This window comes from Arachis hypogaea, chromosome 13 (assembly GCF_003086295.3).
Source record: "Arachis hypogaea cultivar Tifrunner chromosome 13, arahy.Tifrunner.gnm2.J5K5, whole genome shotgun sequence".
NCBI lineage: Eukaryota > Viridiplantae > Streptophyta > Magnoliopsida > Fabales > Fabaceae > Arachis > Arachis hypogaea.
This window is the reverse complement of record NC_092048.1, coordinates 22,185,627-22,197,583: the sequence shown is the minus strand read 5'-3', so window position 1 is coordinate 22,197,583 and position 11,957 is coordinate 22,185,627. Positions and strand designations below refer to the sequence as shown.

Genomic DNA, 11,957 nt, shown 5'->3' with positions numbered 1-11,957 from the left:
TGCTGAACTTGTCAAACCATTCACGAGGAGCTTGCTTAAGTCCATAAAGTGCCTTGCGAAGGAGACAAACCTTATTAGAAGGACAAGGATATCCCGGAGGTGGTTTCATATAGACTGTCTTTTTCAAATCCCCATTAAGAAATGCATTCTTCACATCCATCTGACTGAGAGACCATTTTTTAACCGCGGCAATGGCAAGAAGAGCTCTAACAGACGTAAGACGAGCGACAGGGGCAAAAGTCTCTTCATAATCAATACCATACTCTTGCGTGCAACCTTGAGCAACCAAGCGGGCCTTATAACGGTCAATAGAGCTATCAGAGCGAGTCTTGATCTTGTATACCCATCTACTGCCCACAACTTCCTGATCAGAAGGAGGATCAACCAGATCCCATGTGTGTGCTTTTTCAAGTGCCTGTAATTCGTCTTGCATTGCTTGTTGCCAATTTGGGTTTGAGGAGGCTTCTCTAAATGTCTTAGGTTCATGTTGATGAAGAATAGTAGAAAAGCAATGGTAATCAAGAAGATGAGGAGGTGGATTCCTTACCCTAGAAGAGCAAGCGGGAGGAGGAGCCATGACGGTAGGAAGAGGATCATCGTCCGGTCTGGAATCATCGGGAGATGGAGAAGGTGGAGGAACAGTAGGCTGTGGAGGGTCACTCGAGATAGAACCTGTAGAATCATCACTAGGAAAAAGATCAACATTGGGGTTAGTAAACAAAGGTGACTGAGTAGTAGGAATCGACTCAAAGGATGAGAACCGAGAAAACATGTGATGCTCCCAGAAGACAACATGACGAGATATACGAATACGTTTAGAGAGAGGATCCCAACAACGATAACCCTTGTGTTCAGTGCCATAACCAAGAAAACAACACATACGAGCCCGAGATTCAAGTTTACTATGTTCATGAGGCTGAAGAAGAACAAAACATACACAACCGAAAACTCGAAGAGAACTATAATCTGGGGGGTATGATAAAGACGCTCAAAGGGAGTAACGTTACCAAGAACAGAAGAAGGGAGTCTATTGATAACATGAACAGCAGTAAGAACAGCTTCACCCCAAGTACGCTCAGGACACGAAGAAGAAAGGAGCATTGCACGGACGGAGTCAAGAATGTGACGTTGTTTGCGTTCAGCTCTACCATTTTGTTGAGACGTACCAGGACAAGAAAACTCGGACAGAGTACTCTGTTCTGCAAGAAAGGCTAAGAGTTTGGAATCACGGTATTCCATAGCATTATCACGTCGGAAAACCTTAATGACCTTGGAAAACTGAGTTTTAATCATAGTAGCAAAGTTGATATAGATCTGAGGTAACTCATGGCGATTAGTCATCAAATAAACCCAAGTAAAACGGGAATAATCATCAATGAAAACGACAAAGTATCGAGCTCCGCCCATAGAGGCAGTGGGAGCGGGGCCCCAAACATCAGAGTGAATGATATCAAAAGGAGAGCAAGCAAGAGATGAATTATTGTGAAAAGATAAAGCAGGTTGTTTGGCAGTTTGGCAAGAAATGCAATCAAAAGATTCATTTGGAACCTGACCTAAAAAACCCTGAGACACAAGAGGACGCAGTTTTCCTAAGGAGGTGTGGGCAAGACGTTGATGCCATAAGTGAAGGGTAGATGGAGAAGAAGCAGCACAGAGATTTGGTGCAGGAGGAATATGAAGACTTTCGAGTTCAAACAACCTTCCGACCTTACGTCCAGTCTCGATGATTTGTCCCGTCCGAGGATCCTGTACACGACAACCAGAAACAGAAAAGGTGACGTCAAAACCCAAATCAACAAGTTGACCAACAGAAATAAGATTGAAGTTTAATTTGGGAATGTAGTAAGTATCAGAAAGATTAAGAGATGACTGTGATATAGAACCTTTGTGTGTTGCGTGCAAGAGGGAGCCATTTGCAGTATTGACAAAAGGCCCATTTGTAGTTGTAGACATGGACGAGAAAATATTATGCAACGGAGACATGTGATTAAAGCAACCCGAGTCAAAGTACCATTTAGAATTACCTGGAGGGGTCGATAAAGCAGCAGGGGTATTACCAGAAACAGAGAGAAGACGTTGTAGAAGAGATGCAATATCAGATAGAGAGACAGGAGACGGGTTGAAAGGTGCAGAGGTGGTAGGTTCAGTAGTAGTAGCAACAGCAGAAGCAGGCACAGGACGTGGTGGACGAGTAGGACAGGTAGTAATCAAATGTCCCGAGAGCTTGCAATAACGGCAGAACAACTGTGAACAATGGTAGCTAATATGCCCATTCTGGTGGCATGTCCGACATTCAACAGAGGGACAGACGGAGAAAATGTGCCCAAAACGGTTGCAGTTGCGACAGAATGTATTCTTTCTGTCTGTGGTAACAAAAACATCCGACTTTTCCATAACAGTAGTCACACAAATCAAAGATAGGAGAGAAAACTGCAATTTCGAAGCAGAAAATGAGGAAACGGAGCGCGGAATCGGAAAGAGCTCACAAAAAAACCTTAGGGAGGGCCCCACTTGTCTGCCACGTCAGCAGACACGTCAGCAAATAGTGACACGTGGCAGCACCTAAGAGGACGGAGAGAGACACACTGGCACGAGCTGGGGACGCGGGTCAGATGCGGTCCGGGTCGGGCGGGTCGGGCAGCGCGGGTTGGCCAAGGAAAGATCGTCGCGACACGTGGCAGGACTTGGAGCGTTGGATCGGCACGAGATCAACGGCTGCTGAACCTTCTGGAGGCAAAACAACAGAGGTGGCCAGCTGACTTTCGGCGGCGCGTGACGGCGCGTCCGGTGGCTTCTGGTGGCGATGTCGGCGGCGTTGGAAAGCTAACGAAGAGAAGATCACAATGATGCCGGAGGTGACGAACCAAAGCGTCGGAAACACAGAGAAAAATGAGGGCAAAGAGGCACAGGTGGAATCTGGAAGGGAGAGCAACCTGGTCGTGGCAGCGGCTTGCAGCGGCGCGTGGAGGCGCGTCTGGAGGCGGATGGCGGCATTTCTGGTTGCGATGGAATCACGGCAACAAGACGAACAAGGTGGTGACTGGGGTGACGAACCAAAGCGTCGAAAAGGGAACGGAAAAAGAGGCCAAAGAACACTGCCGGAAAGGAAAAAACAATGGGGCTATGAACTAATATTCATTGAAAAAAAAAATGCCTAAGCTCTTGATACCATGTTAGAAACAAGAGACTAAGAAAGGAATCTGAAAAGTGTATTATTGAGATGTGATGAAAGGTACAATATACAAGAGGTATTTATAGATGCTAAATGAATCAGAGTAATAAAGACATAGAATCCTACAATTAATATACAGATATACTATATAAAAATAGACGATACTAATTGATCTAAATTGATGCTGATGATTCTCTAACACGATTCATAAATCATATTTCACTAACTTTTATTCATTTAAACATTATTTTTCTCTTTAAAGATTTTTTATGTTTACCCACAATATTATTATTAGCATTAAGAGAATTATTTTACATTATAGAGGCCAACTATTTTAACATTACTTATGTCAAAAAAAATGAAATTCTAATTCCAAAATCCTCTAACCTTCCTCCTTTTTTTTTTCACTCTTTTCTTCAATCCTTTCCACCCCAAAGTAAAAACTTCCCGGTGCAACATCTCATCCAAGAGATGCTTTATATAGAAATCACAGTCGCATTAGCGGATCTTGAAAAAAATTTTAGGGAACTAAATATGTAATTAATTATATATATTATATAAAAGTATTTATATTCAAATTAAATATATTAATTTTTATTTTTTAATCATTATAAATTTATAATTATAGAAATAAATTATTAAAAAATAAAAAAATTATAATTTACATAATAGCATCTAAAACTATAATAAATATATACTTTTTTTGTCCAAATCAATTTTTTTTCAAAAATATTGAAGATCAATAAAAAATATAAAATATAAAATAAAAAACTTCAAATATAATAATTTTTTTTATTTGATATTATGATACCAATTACTACATTGTGCAATATATTAAAGATACTAGTGATATAAAAAAAAACTAAAATATTAGACTTATATATATATAGTTTATCTATTTTATAATTTAGTTAAAAAATAATTTTATTTTATAAAATATTAAAATTAATAAAATAATATAAAATTATTTATTTGTATTATTTATAATTTTATAGTTGAATTTTATTTAGTTCATTATACTTTAAATAATAAGATTATGTTTTTTATTATAAATTTAAAAAATAAAAATAAAAAAATAAAAATTTGTTGACTTCAAAAAGAAAAAGAAAATAATATATATATATATATATATATATATATATATATATATATATAAAGAGAAGAATGTGATTGTAGTAAATTTTGAATCCAGAATAGTTATGAAAAATTTGTAACAAAAATAAAAATTAATTGAACAATTTGTATCAAATTAAATAAAATAAGTGATTACAGTTTTAATTTTATAAAATATTTGGGAGTCATGACCTTTCATTACCTCTATAAAGCTCGGCCACTCCTATTTCCTTGGGCTACAAGCGTGAAAATATATTTAAATTTTTTACGCATTTTCGCAGACACAACATGAAAATGTTTACCTGATTTGCTTCATTTTTCGCCGTTGATATAAGCGAAAATAGTTTAAATTAATTTGTCACATTTTCGTATGCTTCGATTACGAAAATAAGATAGAACTTTATACTATTTTTGTTGGCATAGAAAACAAAAATTTTTACAAATTATTTATGGATTCTTAGACTGTAAAAAGTGTAGCTGAATCTTATTTTGATAAATCTCCTGAAATTGTTTTAAAACGGTAAATAATATAACTTTTTATTTAAATAATAAAAGGCCTAAGTATCACTGTTGTACGTTAATGAAATATTGAAATTTATAATATGATACATGCGATTATTAATAATGAACGGATAGCTAGAAAACATATTAAAAAATGTGATTGAATAATAGAGGCCAATCATGTAACCCAGATTGACATGGCCTTTTCTTCTGATAAATGGCTACATCTTTTGTTATTTAAAATATACAGTCAGAAATCCTTTCAAAAAAATAAAATGAAAACAAACACATCAGAAGCTGCTAGCTAGCCTGCTACTCTGCTAGCATGTGTTACAGAGTATGGCAAATTATATCACAAAAGATACTATCTACTCCAACGATAATGTTTAAATTATTCTTCTGGTGGAATGCGTTCTATTTGAATTTTTTTAGATTTTATTTTTCTATTAGTATTTATAATTATTGAATTTTTATATTTTTTATTTTATAATTAAATTTTTATTAATAAAAAATATTAGAATTAACATAATATTTTTCTTTAAATTAAAAATACTCACAATTAACTAAGATAGTTAAAATTGGCTAAATTTATCGAATCCGTCTGTTAACTAGTTTAAATAATCGATTTTTACCTTTAAAATTAAGTTCGTTTAAATTTTGTATTAAACAAATCGAGTCCAATTAATTCAAAAAAATGATGGATTAAACGTGCTAGTCTGTAGCCTAAACAGATAGTCCATTTAAAAAATACGGTTATGTAAGATTTTTTATTTAAAAATAATTTGTTGTCAAAATATTTTTTTAAAAAATAAAATAAAATAATAAATAGGTCAATTCCTTTAATCCATCCAACTAGTTATAAATGGTTCAAGCTAAAATATCATGGCCAATAAATAAAACAAGCTTAAAAGGATCGATATGTTTAATCTATGGGATTAGGCAGCTGATCTGTTATTCTACAATTAAAAATTTAATTAAATTTTTAATCAATGATTACGTTTTTTTTTTAAAAAATATTTTATTAGTTTTAATATTTTTTATAAAAAAATTAATTACAAAATTAAAAATAATATAAAAATCTAATTAAAAAATTAAAAGGATCTAATTGTAAATCTAATTATTTTTTATTTGTTTCAATGATTGATTCGTGTATGTACCTTTGCAATTGAATTGGGTTGTTTTTACTATTAGTAAATTGTCACTAATTATTAATCTCATTTTTATTTGGTCACCAAAAAATCTCATTTTTATTTTCATCATATATTATATGTAATTAGTGGACAATATTGTACGTAGATATAATTTGATCCATTGATTGGTTGACATTATTTCTTATTTTTCACGGTAAATCCCTTTTTTTTTTCCTCATGGGAGTCATTACAAGATACTGTGTAAAATAAGTAGATTCATGTATCTAATCAAACTTTAATAGAATTAAATAAAGTTAAGAAGTATATTGTAAAATATTTATTAAAATATCATTTCTATATGAAAAGATTTTTGTACTTCATTTTCATGTAGAAACTAATATAATTTTCTATTATCGAAAAATGATTTAATTTTATTGGATTAAAATTTTGAAAATAAATTCTCCCATTTTTTTAAATTTTTTTTGTAAAGTATGATTCAATATCTTTTTTTATATTTTTGTCTTACTTAAAAAATATATAATAAAAAATTACATTTTACAAAAAAATAAAAAAAATTAAGAGAATTCATTTCCTATCATCTCTTGAGTATTCTTTGTTTTTCATTTTAGTCCCTTAACCAGTATTCTTTATTCTGGAAATAAGATTAGACTCAATTTAAATAAATAACTTAATTAAACTATTTTTAAAAAAATAATTTAAACAATAAATACTTATATTAAAAATAACTTATAACTAAATTATTTTGTATTTAATTTTTTAATTTTAAAAATATTTATTTTAAAAAAATAATAAAAAAAATTTATTATAAAAAAATTATTTTTTTATTTTTTTTTTTAAATATTAAAATAATTTTTAAAAAATTATATTTTTTTTAAAATTATACTAAATATTAATATTATATATTTTTATAAATTAAAAATTAAAAAAAATTTCTTATAAACCTATCCAAACGAACTGATTAACTTGTTTTAAAACAAAAGGAGTAGTGACATGAGACACGTCCCAATAAAACAAGAAAAGTGCGCATGTGGCGCCACGTCACTGAACGTTATCCATTCCGGCGAGGAAATTTATAACTTTTGGGAGCTATCCGTTTCCGTTCCTAAAGTCTAAAGATGACGGTGTGGCTCCAACATTGAAACACATATTATTGTGAAGAGCAATGCTAGGGCCAGTCACATTTGTGATTGGTAGTCATCAACTAATCATCAATGATGATTTGATGGTATGAGATTAGTATGAGGTATTATTCAATGACTCATATTTCTCTATTGATTATATACTAACCAAAATACAATAAAATTGTTAACCCCTAGACTTTTTCTATTGTAAATCCCATATAGGTGAATATTAATTCAATCGGTCAAAGTTTTCTTAATTATTATTAATAATGAATAAAAGGGTTTATAATGTTTCTTGGTTGATTGATATTTTATTTTATTTTAAGTTTTTTAAATTAAACATAAAATAAATATAAAATATGATTTTTCAATAAAATTAAAAGTTATAAACTTTTAAAATATACTAATTAATCTTCTAAAAATATATTTTATCCTAAAATTAATATAAAAATATTTTTTTATTAAAACAAAAAGACCCATCAATCTTATTTTTTAGACTTTATTGTAAAATATAATGTTAAAAAGTTATAATTTTTTATATTAATTTTAATATAAAATATAACTTTAAGAAAATGATTAGTAGTTTCATAAATTTATAATCTTTATTTTTATTTTATAAATAAAATAATATACCTATTTAATATTTTGAACCGAAGAACATTATTAATTGTTCTACACGAGGCTTTGATCGCTAAGTTAGTGCTAACTTAACTGAAATCGTAACGTGTATGTTTTATGATTGTTTGAGCCACATCATTGTTCTTAGCAACTGATGTTTTGGACATCAACAACTGAGTCGCTGCCATAACTTTTTTTTTTTACATTAAAAAAGGTTTATCTATCTACTAAATTAATTATGTTCCAAAATGATTAATTAAATTATGGATTCAGTTATTATATATATCTTGAGAATACTTGTAAAAGTTACTAACTAAAGAAGTTACTATAGAAAACATACGTAAAATTCAGTTTTCAGTGTAATTAAAATAAAAATTTAGATATTTTATTAATAGTAATATTAATTTATGTCTTTGGGACATTTTTTGTTGTACAGTGACTTCTAAATCAACGAATCAAAAATTAATTTATCATAAATCTAAATTTTATTTAAAAATTTGTTATTAATTAATAATATTTATATATATAAAATAAAATTTAAATTTTTAATATTTACTTAAATAAATAAGCTGAATAAATATCTACATAACTTACCCAAATTAATTATTTAGAATACGTGTTAGTTAAACCCCTAAATTATATACATTGATATTTAGGAGTTTTGTTAGAGGAGTGTTAGAAAGTCAGTAACTTTTATGTTTTATAATCATCAATTGACTATTAATAATATTTTTAATGGTATGAGATTACATCTAATAATTAGAGATCACTCACTTCTCTTTTGATGGTTAGGTGTTGACTAAAAAATAAAACACATGTAAAAGAAGAATATATAAAAGTAATATATAATATCTTTTAATTAATATATTAATTTAATTTTGATACAATAATTATATAAAATAATTTTATACGTATAATTAATATTGTCTAAATGATTATAAAAATAGACATAGAGGACCATCTAAAATAATTTATATTGATACTTTATCAAAAAATCAACCTCTTAATATATTAGTTATGATAGCTTTTTCTAAAAAAGTAAATTCCTTAAGTGATTGAATAACTAATGGTATTCGCATGTCGTATTATAAAATCCAGGGTCTAATGCCTCATTTTTCCATCGTAGCTTTCTTTTCTTTTTCTTTTTCTTTGTTCTTCATCTTCCACTGCTATTTCAGTTCTTCAACCAAAAACCTTCCATTTTCAACGTTCTTGCTTCTACTTATCTGTAAGTCTCTCTCTCTCTCTCTCTCTCTCTCTCTCTCTCTGCATAACACTGTGATAGCACACAAAATTCAGAAGGTGGCAGCATATTGGGCATGCAGTTTAGTTGTGATTCTTGTTCAATTAGCTTCCTTTTGTGCTATTAGCATCTTGTGTTCATCTGGGTGTTGGAATCTTGTATCAAAAACTCTCCTTTTCTTTGAGATGAGATTCTGGTTTTCCCAACTTTCCAATGAGTGTATTATGTTTCAAATAATGGAAGTTATGAATTCTGACCCTTTCCTTATTTGGATTTGTTTGTGTTTACCCCTTTCCATTCTTCAATATATGATGCTGATAAATCTGAGAACCTTAAGTGTTCTACTTATAAATCAAAATTTATGACAATTATGTAACCTTTGTTTCTCTCAGCATGCTCATAGATAATTTTCTCAATTCACAAGTTTTATGAGTTTTCTAAATCTATTGTTCTCCCTTGTGAACCTTTTTTTGCCCTCGTTAAAAAGTTTTCAGTACAATTGGCCACAGTACATAGTTCATCAATGAATAGTGACTGAACTATTGTTTTCTCTTACAACAGATCTAGAAAGAAATTATTTTTTCTGTTTCCTGAAAATTGATTTTGTGAATGGTGCTAAAAAAAATAAATAAATAAAAGAAGACAAAATGATTTCTCCTTCTTATCCATGGTCAGAATATGAATGATATATGATATATCCTAGTTTCGTTGATATGATTTTCTCAAACATTTCTAATTGCCTTTTGCTTTAAGAGATGGAGAAAACTCTTCTCATAAACTCTTAAATTATTAAGCAGTTAAATGGGGTGTCCCTGCAAATTAATGTTTTGGTATGTTATATGAAATAAAGTTTAGTAGGTAACACACATATTTAATACCTGTAACTGTAGTAGTCCTTTTTTTTCTTTAATTGTTGTGATTGTAAACTCTGAAACTGGGTATTGCAGTAAAAGTTGTTTCTAACTTCTCTGAAGAAATAAACCACAAACTAACAGAGTAATAGTTTTTTTGCGCATACTTTATTATTAACAAATCCTTCTCTCACACACTCCATTTGGCATTGGATAAGAGAAATTTGTGTGTTGTTACCAAACTGCTGAAGAGAAATTTTCAGTATGTTCATTTCTGGTTTTGCACACAGTTTAGGTTGTCATAATTTCCTCAACAACAAACATAATTTTGTCTCCTTCAAAATAAGCGTGACAATGATATCAAAATTTTTTTTTTTTTTTTGGTTTTTTTGGGGCCATACTAAACACTAACGAGTGGTGGTGGTTGCAACTTGAATTTATTACCTCCCTCCAATTTCCTGCCCTACTTCCAACCCAACCAGCCATGATTTCGAGGTAGCATTAATGTAGATCACCTTAAAGTTGTTTGAACTTCAATGTTGTCTTATAAATTTAAATGTTTTCTTTTTTTCAAAGAAACATCTTAATTATCTTTTTCCCTATGAATCACTTGTATTGAGAATCAATTAATTTTATCCTAACTAATTTAGTTATGATTGAGTTGGTTTAGCGCAAGTCTTTTCTATTCGAATCCAAGACTTTGCTAAAGGGAAACAAATACTAATCTGTTATCAGACACCAGAATTCTTACATTCTGTTCATTTGTGCATTTCAGGTTCAAGCACCTGCAAGAGAAATCAGTACTAATACAAACCAAAAATATGACCTCAGATCAGTACTTCAGGGATGCTGCTCGCGAAATCAGTACCTTGGAAGACATACCCTCCTTGGAAAAGTGGAAATCTTCCACCAATGCTGGTGTAGATTCCGATCGAAATGCCACCGAAGGATTCGACTGCAACATCTGCCTAGAATGTGTGCAAGAACCGGTAGTTACCCTTTGCGGCCATCTCTACTGCTGGCCCTGCATTTACAAATGGCTCCATATCCAAACCATCTCTTCCAAAAACATGGAGCAGCAGAAGCCACAATGTCCTGTGTGCAAATCAGAAGTTTCTCAATCCTCCCTAGTTCCACTCTACGGCCGGAACCAAGTCGCAACGCCGTCCGGGAAAAATGCTCGCCAATCAGGCTCTTCAATACCTAGAAGACCCCCTGGCCGGAGACCATACAATCCTGCAGCATCTGTTTTACAGTCTACTTCTCAAACTAATCAACCTCGACCATTCGACTCGATTCAAAGCAGTTACACTTCAACATCTGGAATTTTTGGTGAGATGATATATGCAAGGGTGTTTGGTAATCAATTGAGAAACATGTATACATATCCAAATTCTTATTGTCTTTCAGGGAGTAGTAACCCAAGGATCAGAAGGCAATTAATGGAAGCTGATGAATCACTCAGTAGAATATGTTTTTTCCTCTTCTGCTGCTTGGTTATGTGTCTTCTCTTGTTCTGAGTCAAGGCTGCTACTTCATTTTTAATATATTTTTTTGAATGTACAAATTTGTAGAGTATCATTTAGTCAGATTCAGGCATTCAGGCATATATGTTGTGAACTTGATAGAGACGTTGCAAATTAATGTTGAGTTATATATGTAATTTAATTATTACCAATCTTGCATTTAGCTTTGTGAAATAGATGTATGTGTAAATTTGAGTAAATCCACATAATGGTTCATGAGATTAAGCGGATTATCCATTTTGGTTTTTGAAGTTCCAATTTTATCATAGTGGTCCTCCAGACTCAGTTTCGGACACCATAGTGGTCCCTGGGTCAATTTCGGTGCTGACTCCGCTGATAGAGTGTTGATGTGGCACTCCTATGTTTGATCAAGCCTATTTTGATGCAACTTTCACACCTAAAGGGTCTTGTTTTGCCCAAGAATATGCACCAAATTAAAACGGCGTCATTTTGAGAACCTCCAGTGTGGCAAAAGAGTGCCGCATTGGCATTTTGTCAGCCAAGTCAGCATTGGAATTGATTCAAGGATCACTATGATGCCCGGAGCTGAATCTGGAGGACCACTATAGTAAAATTGGAACTTCAGGGACCAAATTGAGTAATCCGCTGAATCTCAGGGACTTTTATAAAAATTTACTCGTGTAAATTTAGCATTTTGATT

The 11,957-nt window shown here is 31.6% G+C and overlaps 1 protein-coding gene across 4 annotated transcripts; it reads left to right on the top strand.

The window, feature by feature from the left end:
* Positions 1–8,601: 8,601 nt before the first annotated feature.
* Positions 8,602–11,448, top strand: LOC112737656 (E3 ubiquitin-protein ligase RMA1H1). 4 transcript variants are annotated; one of them, XM_025787644.3, is made up of 3 exons: positions 8,645–10,265; positions 10,546–11,102; positions 11,181–11,448. In XM_025787644.3, exons 1-3 carry the CDS (start codon positions 10,255–10,257, stop codon positions 11,288–11,290), a joined length of 678 nt encoding a protein of 225 aa, XP_025643429.1. In that variant the 5' UTR covers positions 8,645–10,254; the 3' UTR covers positions 11,291–11,448. The 4 variants fall into 4 exon arrangements, with proteins under 4 accessions (XP_025643426.1, XP_025643429.1, XP_025643430.1 ...); XM_025787645.3 differs by having other exon boundaries at positions 8,650–8,904; XM_025787641.3 differs by having other exon boundaries at positions 8,602–10,265; positions 10,546–11,448.
* The last annotated feature ends 509 nt before the right edge of the window (positions 11,449–11,957 follow it).